This window comes from Myotis myotis, unplaced genomic scaffold (assembly GCF_014108235.1).
Source record: "Myotis myotis isolate mMyoMyo1 unplaced genomic scaffold, mMyoMyo1.p scaffold_m19_p_18, whole genome shotgun sequence".
Classification (NCBI taxonomy): Eukaryota; Metazoa; Chordata; class Mammalia; order Chiroptera; family Vespertilionidae; genus Myotis; species Myotis myotis.
In genome coordinates this window covers 10,374,049-10,394,103 of record NW_023416322.1, presented here as the reverse complement: position 1 = coordinate 10,394,103, position 20,055 = coordinate 10,374,049, and the positions used below count along the sequence as shown (strand labels likewise).

The 20,055-nt window shown below is 42.0% G+C and overlaps 1 protein-coding gene across 4 annotated transcripts in view; it reads right to left on the bottom strand.

The window, feature by feature from the left end:
- CR2 (complement C3d receptor 2) overlaps positions 1 to 14,611 on the bottom strand; it is a 29,968-nt gene extending 15,357 nt beyond the window's left edge. For 2 of the 4 annotated variants that reach the window (XM_036344331.1, XM_036344332.1), the window contains exons 1-12: positions 14,454 to 14,611; positions 9,630 to 9,809; positions 8,201 to 8,300; positions 7,701 to 7,789; positions 6,679 to 7,077; positions 5,585 to 5,761; positions 5,392 to 5,494; positions 4,634 to 4,719; positions 3,077 to 3,466; positions 1,344 to 1,532; positions 1,159 to 1,258; positions 840 to 922 (exon numbers count right to left, since the gene is read on the bottom strand). In XM_036344331.1, the coding sequence (XP_036200224.1) occupies positions 840 to 922; positions 1,159 to 1,258; positions 1,344 to 1,532; positions 3,077 to 3,466; positions 4,634 to 4,719; positions 5,392 to 5,494; positions 5,585 to 5,761; positions 6,679 to 7,077; positions 7,701 to 7,789; positions 8,201 to 8,300; positions 9,630 to 9,809; positions 14,454 to 14,511 (1,954 nt within the window). In that variant the 5' untranslated portion in view covers positions 14,512 to 14,611. The remainder of the gene's footprint in view (positions 1 to 839; positions 923 to 1,158; positions 1,259 to 1,343; positions 1,533 to 3,076; positions 3,467 to 4,633; positions 4,720 to 5,391; positions 5,495 to 5,584; positions 5,762 to 6,678; positions 7,078 to 7,700; positions 7,790 to 8,200; positions 8,301 to 9,629; positions 9,810 to 14,453) is intronic. The other 2 variants (XM_036344333.1, XM_036344334.1) reach the window with 2 other exon arrangements.
- Positions 14,612 to 20,055: the final 5,444 nt, after the last annotated feature.

Here is a 20,055-nt window from a genome sequence, read left to right as displayed (position 1 = left end):
CAACCGAATGATCAGAATGACCAGTAGCTATGATTCAACTGCCCCCCTGGTGGTCAGTGCATTCCCCCAGCCAACCTCCCATGGCTGGCCAACTTCCTCCTGTCCCTCCCCGTGGTGGGCCAACCTTCAGCAGTCCCTCCCCCTATCTCTCCCCCTGGCCAGCAGGCCCTGATTGGGACTGAGTGAGACAGCCCCAATCGGCCTTGATTGCCATCGAGGCCTAGGGCCCCACCCATGCACAAATTCGTGCACCAGGCCTCTAGTAACAATATAATTGAAAAAGTATATCTTGCTGATCCTTGGATTTCTGTTACTGAATATGCCCTCTCATTTATGTCCATGGCCTGGCTTACAAGTCTACTTAGCTTTAGAGAAAGAAAAGCCTAGGACAGTGACGGCGAACCTTTTGAGCTCGGCGTGTCAGCATTTTGAAAAACCCTAACTTAACTCCGGTGCCATGTCACATATAAAAATTTTTTGATATTTGCAACTATAGTAAAACAAGGACTTATATTTTTGATATTTATTTTATATATTTAAATGCCATTTAACAAAGAAAAATCAACCAAAAAAAATGAGTTCGCATGTCACCTCTGACACGTGTGTCATAGGTTCGCCATCACTGGCCTAGGAAGCCTGTTTTACTTGAATAAGCCGAGAATAGAGAGGTAACTGAAGGATGCTTCTGTTATAACCCTTAAAGATGTCTAGGAGAGATGTTTGCTCTATAATGTTCTGTATAGTAATGACTGAATCAACATTTTTTAGTTAAAAGAATTCAGTGCTCTGTTGAGCCTCATATAAGTAACTAGGTTCAAACCACAGTTTGCATAACCTACCTTCACATTTTGGCATCTTGGTCCATAAAGCTCTCTGTCCAGCAATTACACACTGACTAGAAGGGTGGCCTCGTAATCGATATCTGGAGACAGAGCGTGGTCATTCAGAACTATTAGACAGTGGGTGATATGGATCAATAACCTCTACTTAAAGTTCAATACAAACTCATTTAATTTGTGTGCACTGACTCTTATTAGCATTATTTCTCATAACCTCACCCGCGGCTCTCCACAGATCCTCACAGAGGAGCCTTCACAGGTCATACTACGCATGGAGAAGCCCAATGAATTAAATCTCCTAGGTCCTCCAGACACTCACCCTTCATTACAGGAAAAGGTTATAGTTACGCCAACTCGAAGACTTGCAGGCCCCTTTATCTGCCCATTGAGCAGTGGTCCTGGAGCATCACACTGTGCCTCTATGGAAACAAGCCAAAGATGCTCAAAGCATGGCAAATAACAGGATAGCCTAATTTCTGAAAATTGATTGTAAATTTGGGGTACCTTCACATTGTGGAATGACTGCACTCCAGTCTCCTGAAGACAAACAACGAATTGTCTTTGCTCCAACAAGCAAGTAGCCACGTTCACAGCTGTAAGTCACAGACAGTCCAGGGACAAAGAGACTGACATTCTCTGCTGTGTGATGTCCATTGGGGATCATGGAAAGTGGTGGACACTCTAGGGGGAAATCTTTACACACACACATTAGAACAAAAGGCCATCAGATGATACATCCCTCACAATCTAGACTTTGACATAGTACATTCATCCAACTAAATGACACATTATTTGTGGTAACCAGTCATCATGAATTTCAACTCAATCTTTAAAACAAGTGTGATGTAATATCCATTTTATACACCATATAGTTCATTATTTTCTGTTTTTAGTTACTCTTTATGATTTTGTGAAATTTTTCATTTACCAAAAGAATAGTCCATTTTTACAAATACTCTTATCCTATCCTTAAGCCTATCCTCTGGTCCAAAGGTCACATATTATTAAGGAGTTATCCCGCTAGATATTAGTAATATAGTTTTATAGGATCCCATATGTGTTACATATATACATACATATTGGATGAGTATATGTGTACTCACATCTTATTCTATGCCTTTCTTTCTTTGCTTAATAATCTGCTTATGTTATCTTCCCATGTCAATACATATAGGTCAACCTAAATCTTTATAATGGCTTATTTTCTATAATTACTCATATTGTGACTATCTTCAAACCTTCCTTACCTCCAAGATTATATATATATCTACAAATACATAGAATTATATTTTTCTAATAGCTTTTCAGCTTGATTGATTTAGAATTAATTGATATTGTTCTTCACTAAAAAAAGAAATACCTACTTTTATTATAATACTTTGTCAAATATGACAGTCCCTGTAATTGTATGATTAAAATTCAGATTTAGATTTCTGCAACAACATAAACCTCAGTAAAAAAATAAATGAACGCCCTGGCTGGTTTGGCTCAGTGGATAGAGCATCAGCCTGCGGAATAAGGGTCCCGGGTTCGATTCCGGTCAAGGGCATGTACCTTGGTTGCAGGCACATCCCCAGCGGGGGGTGTGCAGGAGACAGCTGATCGATGTTTCTCTCTCATTGATGTTTCTAACTCACTATCCCTCTCCCTTCCTCTCTGTAAAAAATCAATAAAAAATATATTTAAAAAAAATGAAGGACTTATAGTAATCCTTACTTTCAAAGTCATTTGAAATGTTTTGTCTGAGGAGATGACTTGGCAAAGTAGTGCATTACTTCAGAAAGTGTTTATAGATATCGCATAGAACAGGCATCATTTCTGCCAGACTGTATTAACATCTATTTACAGGTGGGTTCTAAAACATTGGGTATATTTCTTCTTATTTTAACATTAACTCATATAAGTTGTTTAAAACCACACAATTCACACAGCACCATCAAAGTCTCATCTTGTGAGACTCTTCAGTTCAATTATTAGGTGTGTTCAATTACTTTTTCTCATCATACTTTAAAATTTTCTGTTCTATTGATGTTTGTTAAATGAACATCCATGCCCTTGGTGACAAAAAATAAAAATAAAACAGGGAACAATAATTTTCACCCTTTGTCATGCTTCCCCTTTCACCCCTACCTTTACACTTCGACACTGTTCTTTGTTCACAATGATACAAAACGTTATCTGAAGAGAAATGCAAGGATACACCCTCCCAATTCAGGTTGAGTTTCTCTCTTACTCACCACTCTCACAGGTTGGTAGTGGTGTCGGCCCCCACCTTCTATTTGCTTGGCACCAAACGGTCTTGTTTCCTTTCATGGTGAAGTTGGCATCACAGGTAAAGGTCACAGAATCACCATGTATGTATGGTGGTCTAGATCTTTTATCTTTGTGTCCCCCTGCCACTACGGGCTCAGAGCAAATAGATCTTCTGTTGTAATATTCACATATAGGAGCAGGTTTATCCCAGATTCCTTTCACTTGGTCTTTACTTATACAAAAAAGATTCTTTTCTCCAATGATGCGGAAGTTAGAGGGACAACTGTACCTCACCAAAGTGTTAAGAGGTATGGAGCCAGAAGTATAACTATTCCGACCATTTCGGATAGGAGGAGGAGGGTCACAAAAAATCCCTGAAAAATAGAAAAGGAAATATGTGGTGATATTGATTATGATAAGAAAAAGATTCATATGTAGATTAAAGCTCCAAATATAGTTTATGTCACCTTATCAGGAACAGACTTAGAAATCTGTATAATTTATTTCTTAGGGACTCAGAGTCCCTACTTATCCCCAAGCTCCTAAATTCTTACCTTTCTTTTCCTGCTCCACAAACAAATCAATATAGGACTTAAAAGTACCATCTTGACCAAACAATGACAATGAAAGAGAATTTATTAAATAATTCTGAGTCTCATCAATTTTAATAAAACTGAAGGCAAACAGCTGTGAAAATAATATGTTAATAACATGCTAATCGTATGTGGGGAGGTACCATGGACTTAATGAAATATGGATTCAGACCTGGTCTCAGATTCCCACTGTCATTGAATAGCTGAGTGACCGTAGGCAAGTCTTACCCCCTCTAAGCCTCAGTTTCCCAGTCTATTGTATAAATTAAGCTACTTCATAAGGTTGAAATGAGAACCCAGAGAGATGCAAGTACCTGAAAGGAACAAGAACAATACCTGAAACGTACAAATTGTCGGATGCCTATTTCAAATACACAATGGGGGCTACAAGTGGTGAATGCACATTCTTCCCCTCTACGAAAGGGACTGCAGCCTCACTACAGTCATTTGTCATCCTTTGATGCTGAATCCCTTTGAAAAAGCCTCAGGAAGTGATTGAGAGTTTGAAAGAATGATATCATACCCTTAAGATGCTTGTCATATTGTTAATTATTTGTAGCTGTGTTGGTGGATGCACACCTTTCCTGAGTGAGTCTCAGAACAAAGGGAGACGTGCCAACCCCCAGAATGGCTGGTTGGTTTCCATTTAGCTCCAAGAGCTGCTCATCACGAGAGGTACTGGGATAAGAACACACACACCACACCATTTCAGCACAGCCGTGCTGCTCGGGTCCAGTGGGATCAGAGCCTTTCCCTAAATATAAATAGAAGACTCACTATGAAGTCAACTGAATAAATTCAGCTTTGGTCTGCATGGTAGAACATACCGAAGAGTGGCAGGTACATGTTCAAAGTATACATATGGATAAGATGTGATAAGTGATAAATGCAAGAGAACACACCAAAATTCAAGAGGCAAGATTCGTACTTATTTTCGCTTCTACTCACGTTCACAGACAGGAAACTTATTATTCCAGAGTACTCTCATTCCTTCAGAGACACACTGACTAGAAGATGTGCCATTTAAACGGTACCTTAAACAATAAGGGGCAGCAAATCATCATCAGAACAAACCAGTTCTCCGTTGCATGGACTTAATCACTTCTATCAAGTAAGTGGTATAAATTAGCTCTATTATTTTCAGCATTTAAGGGTTAAGGAAAAAAGCCCAGCATTAAGGAAAAGGCCCAACATCAGACCAGGTGAAGACTTCAGACCAGGTGAAAACACAGAGAAAAATATCCTAACAATCACATATTTTTTTAAAAAAATTCTCCCTTTTCTCTTTGGTATCCAAATGTCAAGATTCTCTTGACCATGTAGAATGAAAACAACCTCATGTTCAAAGTAAAGAAGACATCAAAGATCTTGTTCCCTAAGTTCACCCAAAGAGCCCCTCTTACTAAACCCCTATCATCTATTCATCTCCAAAAGAGGGGCCTTAAATTGTGACCCCAAACTTTGCTTTTTCAATTGATAAGTGGGTAATTCCCAGTTTGGGCTGGCCATGCACAATACGTACACTTGAAGAAAACCAGTAGGGTTTGGTTAATAAGAGAATGAGAATTCTTAGTCATAAAAGGGAAAGAGGGAAAGGCTAAGACGGGGGGGGTGGGGGGGAACCGTAACTGTCTTTACAAATTACATTTTGCAATGCTTAGCTATGAGTCATGGTCTCAGTTCAGGCCCTGTCACCTCACACTCACCCCTCATCACAAACAAAAGAAACCTCTGCCCCAAGCTGGAGATTAGGAGGAGCCACCACCTGGCCATTGAGAAGTTGGTTTGGGATGGCATCACATGATTTCGCTAGGGAAAAAAAAAAAAAGACACAAGGCTAGCACACTAAGAGTCAGTTAACAGTTGAGTTCCCTTAAGATGGAATAGAGCTTTAAGCACCTTCACAATTGGGGGCTGTATGGCTCCAGGTTCCCAAGGATGTACACCGTATAGGGTTAGCGCCAATGAGAGTGTAGCCAGGCTCACAGCTATAGGACACTTTCTGTTCAATTTCAAAGAATTCCTTATCCATTTTGTTATAAGTACCGTGGTGGATATGTGGAGGTGGTAGACACCCTGAGAAAAGAGCAGGACCAGAGGCTTTTTATTTCTGAAATAAGAACTTTCTTCTCTACAACCTAAGCCAACTTGGGGTTGGTAGGGGGTGGGATGAAGATGGTCCTGTCACCTCTCCTCAATGTAAAGCAGAGACGCCTGTGGTGAGGTGGAGGGGGCCAACATGCATTACTGTTTTTAGACGTGATGAACTATACCACCACCTGCTTTGCCTCTTTGGATCTGTACCAGGAAACATTACATCCACTCATCATTTTCCACTTCATTTAACTAAAATGACCTGGTTATCCTCTCACTAATATTGTAGTCAAGGGGTTTAAACGTTGGTAATACATAATCACTACCAAAATCGACTTCAATTTTCCTGCTCCCCAAACCAAAATGATGAAGGTTCTGAGTCATGTAGGAGGGGCTCCAAATGTTGCCTTTTTTTGTAAGTTAGACATTTCTCAGAAAGAGTAGGGGAGAAAGGAAAAATGAGGGAAGAGACTCAATCTTAATTCTAACCTCATTGCATAAAGGCTACGTTATTCAACATGAGCATGTATAATGTCTACAGTCTTTTGAATCAAATACTGACATTAGCAAACTTCCCCCAACCTCATGGCCAATAAGATTGAGAATTTATTTATCCCAATTTAAATAAAATGTAATCATATGTTTTAGAAAAATCTCTGATCCTTGGCTCTGCTCTATCTCCTTTCCCCCCCTTTAAGCATCTAAATTCCCCTGCACTGCTCCAAAATATGGTAAATTTCCTACCTCTTCAACATTAAGATGTTACTTGCAAATTCTTTAACAAGGATACCCAACCACTTCTACTATCTTTCTCCTCCTCTTCTCAGAGGCATCATGCTGTCTATTCAATCAGAGTTCTCATTTCACTTAGAGATCGCCGAATTTTCAGCCCAACTCACCCTTGAAGCAACGTGGCAGTGGAGGATCCCATTTATTGTTTGGTTGGCACCGTGCCTTGTTGCTGCCTTTCATGGTAAAGCCAGGCTTACACTTAAACATCACAGAATCATTTAAGGAAAATGAACGACTAAATCCAGATTCCATAATTCCATTTTCAACTTCTGGAAATGGGCATTTGACTAACTCAATACACTGAGGAGGAGGGCCGCTCCAGATGCCAACTTGATTGTCTTTGCTGGTGCAAGATATTGACTTCTCACCCACGAGGTCAAAGAGCTTTTTCCCATTCGGTCCAACATGGCACCAATAAGTCACCACCATTCCATAGTAAAAGTTATCTGTACTGCTGCCAGAAAATTCCCCATTGGAGATGGCTGGGGGTGACTTACAAGGAATAGCTTTTTGGGGTTTGGTGGGAAAAGAAAGAAAACATTTTAATGTTATATCTTCTAGGAATTTTGTCTTCAGTCTTGCAAAATGAACTCTAATTCAACCTACAATTAACCCATTTTATTGAAATTGTGTTTCCTTATCTCAAAGATGGTTATAAATAGGAGGAGCAGGGTAGGAAGATGCATGATCTTCCCTGATGAAACCTCAAAAAAACAAAACAAAACAAAACCACACACAAAAAAACACACAAAACACACACACACACACACACACACACACACATATGATCTGGTCAGTAGAGCCCATCCCTAGAATACAGATAAACTGTTGTAAGAGGTACCTGGGATGACCTACATTGTGCATGGTATAAACTTGGCAGTCTGTAATCTCATAGCATATTTTAGATTTAAACCCTTACTCGCTATAAAATAACTTATCATCGAGGGAAAGTGCGGTAGGCATAGGAGGGAGTAGAAGAATGTAAACAAACCACACCTCTGTGCCCAGAACTTCCCAAACCAACTATATCTTTCCTGGGTACTCATTTTGATATGTAGATGCCTAATTTCCCTCTAGAAGGATATCAGCAGAATTACATAGGATGCAATTCAGGGATCATTTTACTCACATTCACAAACAGGCATGTCCCTATTCCAGGTTACAACATTGCTGTGTGAGATAACACATGTAGCAGATGATTCACCAATGAGTCGATATCTAAAGACAAAGAGATGAGTGATCATCTCCCAGCCACATGTACATTTTAGGAAAGCTTAGTTCTTTGTCCACTGAAAGAATGGCGAAAATATGGAAAACCATGTATGACAAATAGCAGTAATAGACTAAGGACTCATACCAAAGGCTAAAGAATCTTAAGCCAAATAAAAGTTTAAAGCTAGAGATTTAAAATTGGGGGAAGAGGGAAGACAGGGGAGTAGCCCAAGTGCCTTTTTGTTTTCTAGGGATCCCTTCCAGTGGATAATCCTGAAAGGTAGTCTACAGAGCAGTTCAGGTAGGTGATTCTTTTTTTGCTTATCTATTTTGTAGAGTAGCTGGCAATTACTCAGACCTCTCTTGGAAGGCTGCTGTAAAACCCCTGTGCCCTGGAGATATCTCCTGCCAACTCACCCATCATTACAAGAAAATGTAATTGTTGACTCAAACACGATACCCATGGGTGCGTGGACAGAGCCATAGAGGAGTTCTCCAGGACTCACACATGATTTACCTACAGGGGAAAACAAAACGACAGGATTTGGGACTGGAATTTGAGGGACCTTTTGTGTTTTATATGAAATCCCAACCTGACTGGACTTGCTGACTAGCTTATTTATGTTTATTCAAAGACATTTTTGACATTTACAAAATTTCTATCGCCCAAGGGAATAGTCAACTCCAGAACAGTATTTGTTTAGAGCACACAGTCTATATTTTGAGTGTGCATGCAAACATAATTTGTGGTCAACCATAATTATAATCTCTCTTTCCCCTTTTTATATTCTGTCAGGTGATGGCATCATTTACCAAGCCTTGTGGCTTAAAAAAGCACACCTACAGTCACCATTTCCTTTCTGTAACCCATTCTTTATCCCCTGCCCTTCATTCATTTGGTCACCAAATTTTAGTGACTGAATTCCAAAATTCTCCAAACCAACTATGTCATCGCTGCTGCAATCTCTCACTGGATCATTGAGTAACAAAATTTCCCTTCCTAACTCTGGTGTGCCTTGGTCTCCATCTTCTATGCACATCTACCACTGCACACGTTATCTTTCAGAGGCACAAATGCGGTCAGGCCACCACCTACATTTAAAAACTTACAATGACTTACCATTGTTGATCGGAAAAAAACAATCATGGACTGTCACAATTAAGCTCCAATCCATTTAATCAACTACTATTCCTCACCACGCACCTCGAACTGCAACCACACTGAATTGTTCTGTTTTCCACAGATACCATGTTCTTTCATATATTGGTGCTTTTGCATATGCTGTTTCCTCAACCTGTAATGCCTGAATTGCCCTAATTCATCCAGACAGCATTTCTTATTTACTTCTCTATGATCCCATATAAATTTATTTCTCTGAATGAGTGAAATTACATCAGAGTAGAGTATTTGTTTAAAGTCAGTCTTTACAATTAGTAAAGGAATTCTTCACAGGAAAGGACTAGTAGACCTAAGTGATAGGGCTGGTTCTCTCCAGCCCTATCACCTAGCCTAAAGCTTCATACCTTTTAAAATATCTCTTGAATAAATGGGGTCAGAATGAAGTGAAACTAATATTCCTTGCATACTAACTTACAACTCACTCTAACACAGTACAGAGAGCATAGAGCAAGTTCATGGAGATTACAGGTAAGCAGGGTTGGCCTGCTGTGATGATTTAACCTCAACACTCAATGCCCTTAGGAGTAACAGAGAACATGCAGAACCCAGGATCCTCTTCCTTAAGAGGACTTACTAATTTGCTGGTTATTTACTGTGAAAAATAACAGGTTAGCTCACAGAGGTACACTAATAGACCCGAAGATGCCTCTTTTATAGAATACTCACGTTTACAGTATTGCTGAGCATCTGACCACCGGGAGGTCTCTAGACAGATGATTAAGAAAGACCTTTTGAAATACCCAGGAAGGCATTCATATCGCAAACGTGTCCCCACAGCAAACTCAGACTGATCACTCCTAACTTTAGGCTTAGCAAAAGGATAGCTTGGCAGGAACTTACACTGACCTAGAGACAAAACCACAGGAATATCAAAGTAAGAGAGGCTAAAACTTGCACTCTGCTTCTGTTTTTGTCACCAATATACTGACAACTTTAATCTTTAGAAAGTAAACCTAAAATGGGCCAAAAATTTCTGGCACAAAAAAACAACAACAACATATCTTGCAGTTAGGGGTGCATATACAAAGAGATAAACTCAGAAGTTCAAAGACATTTTAGGATAGGCTTTAGAGATTTTAGGAAGATGGAGAAAATCATTTTTCACAAAATTCCATATATATCCTTTCAACCTCATAAATAAAAATTAAAACCTTACAAATAAAAAGTTTTCTGGGATAGCACTGGAAACTCAAGTACATCAGAGACCTTATATGCTGAGCACATGTTTGATTCTCTAACGTTACTTTAATGAATTCATATTACTATCTTAGTCATTAAAACTTTAGGTCCTACCAATAAAAAATGTTTATTATTCTTTATGATTGTATTCCATTAGCCTAGTGGAATAACATGCTCTCTAAGAGAGCTTAGTAATTCTTCCTGAATTGTACTAGATAAAAGGAACTAGTCATTTCAAGTCAGTTCCTGTTAGTTAAATAATAATAATATTAATGATGAAACAAATTTTAACCTAGGAGATAGATAATAATCTGTGATACCCACATACTTGAGGATATGCCTGGAAAACTTTTAACTCCAGAATAGTAGTATATTTGAACATGAAATTTATTAATTATTTTTTTTTCAAATGACTCTGAGACAGATACAGGCGAAACTCAAAGAAAAATTATGGACTGACACAAAGGCACGCAGAGCTCCCAAGGTTGTAGCCAGACCCAGACTTTTTGCAGCCCAACACTTCTATCGGAGAAGTCAGAGAGCCTGGTTAAGAATAGCCATTATCGTTGAGACCCAGACCTCACTGTAGGTCTCCTTCTGTTTCTTCCCTGAATTGCTTTAGTTTCCTCTATTAACACCTACAAATGTTTCCGAGTGCATGCCTGTGCCAAACAGCAAGACTCTAGGAAAAGACAGGGTTTGACCTACTTCATGACCATGACATTACTTGTGCCAATGGACTCCAAGCAAGTGACTTAACCTGCAATTATCCAATTTAAATAAGGACAATACCAAATAACTCGCTACCAGTTGGAAAGCCAATGTAAGTGCACATGATTTAATCAGCAGCAACGATATGGTGTAAGGTTCTGAAGTACTGAAAGCAGAAAGGTACTTTATATCATGACCTTCTGGAGTGAAAGGAGATTAGAATAACCTTCCCAGATGGAAAATAGTGGGAAATGTGGGAAATTTTTATCCCAATAAGGACAATTGGGGACTCTTTCTCTTTTGGCAGACGCTAGCTCGCATTAGTCATGAAACTGCCCAAATCCCAGATCAGAGCCAGAATTTCCAGCAATCATGTTCTGTTCCATATCAGAAAAGGGAAGGTTAGTCGATGAATCATTAAGTAATACAAATTTTCTTAATCCTGCAGGTATCTTCCTAAAACCCAGAGTAAAAATCAGAGTCGCTCATGACTGGACCTAAAATAGAAGATAGTGGCAAGACATTGACATAGACATCCCTAAACCATGGTGAAAACTAACGAGGCGAAGCAGTTTCTACAGAACCAAGATACATTTAACTTTTTATTTGGATCCAAGGGGATACCTAGAATGGCTTAGAAATCCATTTGAAATTAATGAAGAATAACTGTAGAGGATAATAAAAATAAAACCAAAAATTCAGTCAGAAAACAGGTAGGAGAAATTATCATTGCGAATTATTATAGTCAAATGCCTTAACATTGGCTACTTGATCATTTTTGAATGATGGTTATGAATATTAACCAAGGCACTGTCCAAAGCACAGGAGATGCATCAATGAACAATCACATTTTAAGATAGAGACCTCCAGCAGGGATGGATTTGCTACACTTTAGGATGGACAAAAGGCAAGTGTGGCTGGAATGCAGTGATCAGAACAGAGTGCATGAGATCCAGTGAGAAGGCTCTGTAAGGATGGACCACCGGGGGAGGGGGGGGGCTCTTCAGGCCACAGGAAGATGTCTGGATGTTATCCTGAGTCGAATCCTCGGAGAGTTCAAACAGGAGTCACATGGTTTGATTTACTTTTTACAAAGAATAGTCTGGCAATTGGGTGGAGAATGGACTGAACTTTTACTTTCAGGAGGGAAGAGCGCAGTCTGGAGGCTATTGTAGTTCTTTCCTTCCCTTCCTTCCTTCCTTCCTTCCTTCCTTCCTTCCTTCCTTCCTTCCTTCCTTCCTCCCTTCCTCCCTCCCTTCCTTCCTCTCTTTCTTTCTCTCTCTGTAGGAAGAGCATTTCAACAGAGGGAACACCTAGTGCAAAGGCTAAACAAACGTTGAATGTATTCAAGGAATGGAAAGAAAGTCAATGTGGCTGGAGCAGAGGAAGTGAGGGGGCAGGACAGAGAATTTCAGAGGGAAAGGCAGAGGCCTGGGGTCAAGGATAAGGGGCCTTGATTTTGTTCTAATGTGATGGGAAGTCCTTGGCAGGTTTTAATCAACAGAGAAAAAGGATCTGATCTCTGATGGAGGTAGATGATTAGAAAACAAGAAAATTCCTAGTTGAGAATTTTGACAAGAGTGAAATAAGAGCAGTAAAGGAAATGTGAATCAGGGTATGCAAACAGACAAAAGAAAGAAGTGGAGCAAGACTCTAAGAAGGAAATTTACTGCCCATAGGACTGCTCACAGCCGTGTGCACTGTAGGCACCTGCCTCAGAATTTTCCAGAGAGCTTGTTAAACCTCAGCTTCCTGGGCCACAACCCAAACCTATGAATCTCTGGGGGGTGAGGTGGAACCGAGAACCCTGCATTTTAGAAAGGCACCTTGAGAGTCTCTTAAGCATGTGCAAGGGCAAGAACTGGCCAGGAGTCAAGGGATAGTCTAGGGAGGGAACACAGTAGGAGCAGGAGTCTGGATGGGGGTATGAGCAAAGCGTGAACGAAGAACCATGAAACAGTCAGCAGAGACAATCAATGGTACATTCATGATTGGAAGAATGAGGAATTTGGAGGGTCATGCTTAGATGAGATCCAATTACAAATGGCCTGAAAGGCTGAAGACATTTGATTTTTTTTTAATCCCACAGGCAGTAGGAAATCCTTTTAGATTTTTGAGCAAAGAAGTGGAATAAATTATATATATAATCATTATTCCACTATATATATATATATATATATATATATACTATATATATATAATCATATATATATAGTTTCAAAATTCTGTTTTTCACTATTGGAAAAATTAAGGACAGAGATCAGAGTGGCCTGTAAGAGAGGAGGTTGTGTCTGGAGTTGAGGGTCCTACTCTGGTACTGGGAGGGGATGCTCTGGCCTCCTTGGAAGAAAGGATGAACTGGCAGGGCTAGGGAAGAATTCAATTTTCAATTGCTAATAACCTCTTTGAAACTTAGAAATGGGAATGCCATGCTGCTGAGAAGTCAGGTCTGCAACTGTGCCTCAGAGCGAGGTTAGGGAAAGTTGTGAAGGGAGCTGATGGTCAGGAGAAAGTTAAATGTCAGGAAGCAGGCAAAATCTGCTGTAATAGAACCAGTTTCTGTGGTTCTATTAACAAGCTGGAGGTGGCTAAGCTTAAATCCTGGCTCCATAAGAACGGTTCATGCAGTGCAGTCTTATTACTGATATTTAGTAGTAACAGCTCACACCTCACTCTCATTTGCCAATTTCACCTGCTACTCAGGGCCGTTCCGGAAGTCCGTTTTATCACTGGCATCATTTCACAGATGAGGAAACTGAGGATCAGGGAGCTATAAGACTTGCCCAAAGTCACCCAGTTATTGAGGTCTGCCTACAATGAGCTTCTCAATAAACTAGGCATTCACTGTACCCTAGAGGTAGTTAGACCTATCTTCTCTCCAGGAGGCTCTAATCTTACAAAAAAATTAAAACATCTCTTTAAATTATGCCACTCTGGAGGGTTGGAGGTGGTACCAATAAAATTCAATGAGATCTCCTGGCACCCTCACCACGACAGAAGGTGAATAGCATCAGGACAACTAGCTTGAACTCATGTCTCACGTTTCCTAAGGAACTCCAGGAGTTTAAAGGTTAGGATCTCATTACCAATGTTACAAGTCAAAAATAAATAAATACACGGTGGGAGCCATGCCTGGGCACTAGGCGTTATTCTTACTCAGGGAAGGCAGCGGGAGGACCTGCTGCTCTTACTGGGCAGGAGCGGATTTAGCTGCTGCAGAAACTCCCGCGCCCAGTGGAGCGTGGAGTGTGCGGCGTGGCCCTGGGACCTCCGGTCTGAGAGCGAGAAGCACCTGCTGAGACAGGCGCGGGGGGAGCCAGAGGCACCCCGAGTGCACGCCACCGCCTCCCCAGGTAGATCACCCAGTGCCCCCTCTGCAGTGCAGTCTCCAGGTCCGGCGGTCCCAGCCCCGGGGACCTAGAGTGAGCACCTTCAGGACCAAGAGATCCCGGGGGTCCCCCCAGAGCGAGCGGGAGGCAGGCAAGCGTCTGGCATTGCCCCCGCCTTCCCGCTTTGGACTCTGCTTTGCATGGCGGCGCAGAGACCTCCCCTGACCCAGACAGTCGCGTCCCGACCTCCGTGCTCCCCCTCCCAGCTCACCGAGCACCCCCGGCGTGATGAGAGCCAAGAAAACCCAGAGCAGGCCCGCGGCACCCATGCCCCGGTGGCAGCCCCGGCGGCGGGATGTGTCCGAGACCCGCGAGCCTCTGGCAGCTCCGGGAGGGCAGGGCTGGAACCGGCGGCAGCTGCGAGCAAGGGAAGGGGGCTCTTAAATAGAGTCTGACACCACGTGCTAGCTCTGCGCGCACACCTGCCGGCTGCCGGGGGCGGGCCGCCCGTGCCGGCGGGGCGGGCACAAGGAGGAACTGGGAGGTCAGTCCTTAGCTCAAATCCACCCCTCAGTGCAGCGGCTTTCCAACTTTTTGTGCAACTCAGGGCATCCACTTTTGCCCCTTTGGAGAACTGAAACAAAGGATTCACGAAATAGTAATCACCCTAATCTACAATTATCTAATCCACTCTTCCCCTTTCCCCTTCCATTCCCCTGCCCTTCCCTTCCCTTCCCTTCCCTTCCCTTTCATTTATTATTATTTTTTATTTTTGGCTTGGATCCACGAAATTCATTTCAAAAGTTTTTAATAATTCTAACTGTCGAAACAACAGTTTACTTAGGAAACGTATGGACAGCAGCAACATCGACTATTATGTCCTTTTAATTTTGAAATAATTTCTACAGAAAACTTGCAAGAATGGTACAAAGCATTTATATATATAAAATATATATATAATTTTCCAAATGTTAACATTTCACTGTTTTCTTTATCATTCTCTTTCACTTTGGATGGATGGATGGGTGGATGGATATAGAATAGATATAGAATAATAGATATAGATATAGAGCTATATACATATGGATATTTATATATATGAATATATATCTATAATATCTATAATAATAAAAGTGTAATATGCTAATTAGACCAGACAGCCAAACGACTTTCGGACAAAGCCGCAGTGGCAGGGGCCGATCAGGCAGGCAGATGAGTGGTTAGGGGTGATCAGGCAGGCAGGCAGGTAAGCAAGCAGTTAGGAGCCAGCAGTCCCGATTATGAGAGAGATGTCCTGGATTGTGAGAGGGTGCAGGCTGAACTGAGGGACACCCTCCCCCCCAGCCCCATGCATGAATCTTGTGCACTGGGCCTATATATATTGTTACTTTGGAACACCCCTCCTCTCAATACTTTAGTGTGTATTTTCTAAAAATGAGAACCTTCTCTTACATAACTACAATGCACTGAGCAAAACCAGAAAATTAATATTGGTACAATACTATTACCTAAGCAACAGAAAGTACTGAAAATTTCTCCAATTGCCTTGATGTTTATTTTAGCAAATACAAACACACACACACACACACACACACACACACACACTTTTTTTTTCCTGGTCCAGGATTGTTCTAAGATCACACATTTCATTTGACTGGTATGTATGTTTTTTTCTCAGTTAATCTGAAAAACGTCTTCAGGGTTTGTATTGTGTGTGTGTCTTTCATGACCTTGACATTTTTGAAGAGTACACGTCAATTACTTTAGTAGAATGACTTTTTAAAAATTTGTTTTATTGGTTTCAGAGAAGAAGGAAGAGGAAGAGAGAGATAGAAATATCAAGGATTAGAGATAACCATTGATTGGCTACCTCCTGCATGCCCCACTCTGGGGATCAAGCCTGCAACCTGGGCATGTGCCCTGACTAGGAATCAAACCGTGACCTCCTGGTTCATAGGTCAATGCTCAACCACTGAGTCATGCCACTCAGCAGTAGAATGACTTTTAAATTAGTTATCTATTGCATAGTAACAAATTACCCTAAACATATTGATTTAAAGCAAGAATAAACACTTATTATCTCACACAGTTTCTCTGTCAGGAATTTGAGAGCAGCTTTGGAAGGTAGTTCTGGTTTGGAATTTCTCATGAGGTTGCAGTCAACACATCAGCTAGAAGTGCAGTCATCTGAAGGCCTGACTGGGACTGGATGATCCTCATTTAAGATGTCTCCCTCACATGGCTTTTGGCTGGAGACCCCATATTCTTACCTTATCATAGGACTCTCTGAGTATCCTTTCAACATGGTGACTGCTTCTGGTTTCTTCTCCCGTAATAAGAGAGTAAGGCAGAAGCCAAAGTGTCTTTTAAAATCTATCCTCTGAAGTTAGACTGTTATTTTCATGATACCCTATTGGATACCATGATGATTAATTTTATGAACCCAGATAATGGGCAAACATTATTCTGAGTCTGTAAGAGCGCTTTTGAATGAGATTAACATTTTTTATAGTGGTAACTGACATTTATTTCTATTTCTGTATTTCCAAGTTTTATTGAGATACTAGAGGCCTGATGCACGAACTTCGGGCAAGAGTAGGCCTTCCTTCCCTGACTGCCGGCACCCGCTTTCCTCTGGCACCTGGGACCCGGACTTCCCTCCAGCTGCCCGTAGGCACCCAGGATCTGGGCTTCCCTCGAAGCCCCAGCTTCCTTTGGAAGGTCATCAGGAAGGACATCCGGTCTAATTAGCATATTACGCCTTTACTATTATAGATCATCCTACATAATAATCAAAGGATATGTTAATTAGCCCAGACGCCTTAGCAGTCACGACCCGTCAGGCGCAGCGCCACCCAGCCCAGAGGCCACCCAGCTGGGAGCAGTGAGCAGGCCTGGCATCCCTGCCCTCTGCTGAGGGGGAGCGGCCCCAGGCAGAAGCGGCCCCTGGAGGCCTGCCATGCCGCCTGGCCCAGAGGCCACCCAGCCAAAAGAGTCACTGGAGACTTTGCTTTAATTCAATAATTAAAATCACTACGCTCTGTGAGAGCTGACATCCTCAAACACTCAGGACCCTCAATCGTACAAATTAATAGGAAACAACTGCATAATGCTTTGACCTAATTGTACACACTTTAGTATCATTTAAAACTTATTCTACATCCTTCAAGTAGATTCAGCAGCTAACTGAGGAGAGCCGGCACTGAGAAGCCCGTGGCCCCGGCTCTGCTATCTTGAGTTTGTGGTTTCCAAGGAAACAGCCAGAAGGGATGATAAACGCTACGAAGATGGCTCAGCCCGTGCCTATCTAAGCCGCAGCAAGCCGGGGCTTGGTTTAAATGGAGCCTTTCCCGCAGTGAATGACCCCAACCCTCCCTGGATCAGGCAGGTTCCTGTGGAGGGCAGTCTCCGCTCAATACAACCGGGCCCCAGTTTCTTCCCTGGCGATCTCATGCGCATTAGCTCGGGGCAGCGGGGAAGGAAGGGAAAAGGCATCAGGTGGGGTAGCTCTGGCGAGCAAGCAAAAGGAAACCATGTCTGAAAGACACCCCCCTGCCACCCCCTTCAACGTGTAAGAAGAATCAAATAAACCAATACAAATAGCCCTCCCCCGCCCTGGAGAGATCCGGGACTGAGGGGCAGCGGCCCAGGCATTGTGTACCTGCTTCCCACCCCCTTCATCCAAATGGACAGGTTGGGGGTTAAAGGGAGGAGGAGGAGCCTTGCAGGAAGGGGATCCCAGAACCGCACCCCTGCCCTCCCTGCAGACCTGACCTCTCAGAGCTCAGGGCCTGACCCCGCCCCCAGCAGATTTGCATATCCCAGACCCTCTAGTGCTTCCAGGCACTGGGCATTCCCACATCTTCCCTGCCTCCCATTGGCTGACCCTCACTGTCTCCTACCCCAGAAGCCCTCTGTCCTCCCAAACTTTCGGTCTTTACAGCCTAAATGCATGGTGGGTGTAGTTGCTTCTCTAGGGATTTTATTTGTTAAGAACCCAGCAAAGTCGCTTAGCAACTGAGCTACTCAGAACTCATCAGGGACAATGAATGACACACCTTACTTGGCTTTTATAGCAAAGCAATCTTATTCTTTTATTTTTTTAAGTACATTTTTATTGATTTCAGAGCGGAAGGGAGAGGAAGAGAGATAGAAACATCAATGATGAGAGAGAATCATTGATCGGCTGCCTCCTGCATGCATCCTACCTGGGGATCGAGCCCGCAACCCGGGCATGTGCTCTTGACCAGAATCGAACCTGGGACCCTTCAGTCCTCAGGCTGAAGCTCTAGCCACTGAGCAAAACGAGCTAGGGCAAGCAATCCTATTCTTAAAGACTTGATTTTTGTCATAAACAAGTGGATTTGAATCATATCAAACCAATATATATTTTTTAATGACATGTCTCATTTCTACTAATGCAATTCTACCTTAAAGCTTGTTGTATAATCTATACTAATAAAAGGGAAATATGCTAATTAGACCAGATGTCTTCCTGACATCCATCCAGATGTCCTTCCATGCAAGGCCATGGTGGCGGGGGCTGAGGCAGCGGCGGTTAGGAGTGACCAGGTCTGCAGGGGAGGACAGTTAGGAGCAATCAGGCTGGCAGGCAGGTGAGCAATTAGGAGCCAGTGGTCCCAGATTGTGAGAGGGATGTCTGACTGCCAGTTTAGGGATCGGGCCTAAACCAGCAGTCAAACATCCCCGGAGGGGTCCCAGATTGGAGAGGGTGCAGGCCGGGCTGAGGGACCTCCGCCCCCCCGCCCCCGCATGAATTTCATGCACCGGGCCTCTAGTTGACATATAATATTGTATTAGTTTAAGGTACACAACATAATGATTTGATATATGTATATATTGTGAAATGATTACCACAGTAAGTTTAGTTAACTACCGTCACCTTTTTTTCTTATGATGAGAACTTTTTAAGATCTATTCTGTTAGTAACTTTCAAATATACAATACAGTATTGTTAAATATAGTCAACGTGCTGTACATTATATCTCCAGAACTTACTGATTGTCAACAGGAAAGTTGTGCCTTTTGACCACCTTGATCCATTCACCCCACGCCTTGGCCCCCACCTCTGGCAACCTCCAACCTGCCCTCTGTTTCTATGTGTTCAGGTTTGTTAGAGTTCACATCTATGTGAAAGCACAGAGTATGTGTCTTTCTCTATGTGACTTATTTCACTTCACATTATGCCCTCTCAAGGTTCATCTCTGTTGTCACAAATGGCAAGTTTTCATTCTTTTTAATGGCTGAATGCTATTCCTCTGTCTCTGTGTGTGACATTTTCTTTATTCATTTATCCATCTATTCCAGGTAGAGATTTCTTTTCCTTTGGATATATACCCAGAAGTGGAGTATATGGGAGTTCTAGTTTCAGTTTTTTGAGGCGTTACCATACTGTTTTCCTAGTGGCTGCACTAATTTACGTTCCCACCAAAAGACTTCCACATTCTCTCCAACACTTGCTATCTTTTGTCTTTTAGGTGATAGCCATTCTAACGGTGTGAGGTGATGTCTCATTGGGGTTTTGACTTACATTTCCCTGATAATTAGTGAAGTCGAGCACCTTTTCTTGCTCACTGTGCAGAAGATTTTTAATTTGATGTAGTCACACTTGTTTATTTTTGCTTATGTTGCATTTGCTTTTGGTGTAAAAAAAAAAAAAAAAACTCCCCCCAAAACCTGTCAATACCAGTGTCAATAAGCTTACCCTCTATGTTTTCGTCTAGAGTTTTATGGTTTCAGGTCTTAGGTTTAAGTCTTAATCCACTTTAAGTTAATTTTTGTGTATGGTATAAGACAGGGGACTAGTTTCATTATTTTGCACATGACTATCAGCTTTGACCACCACCATTTAT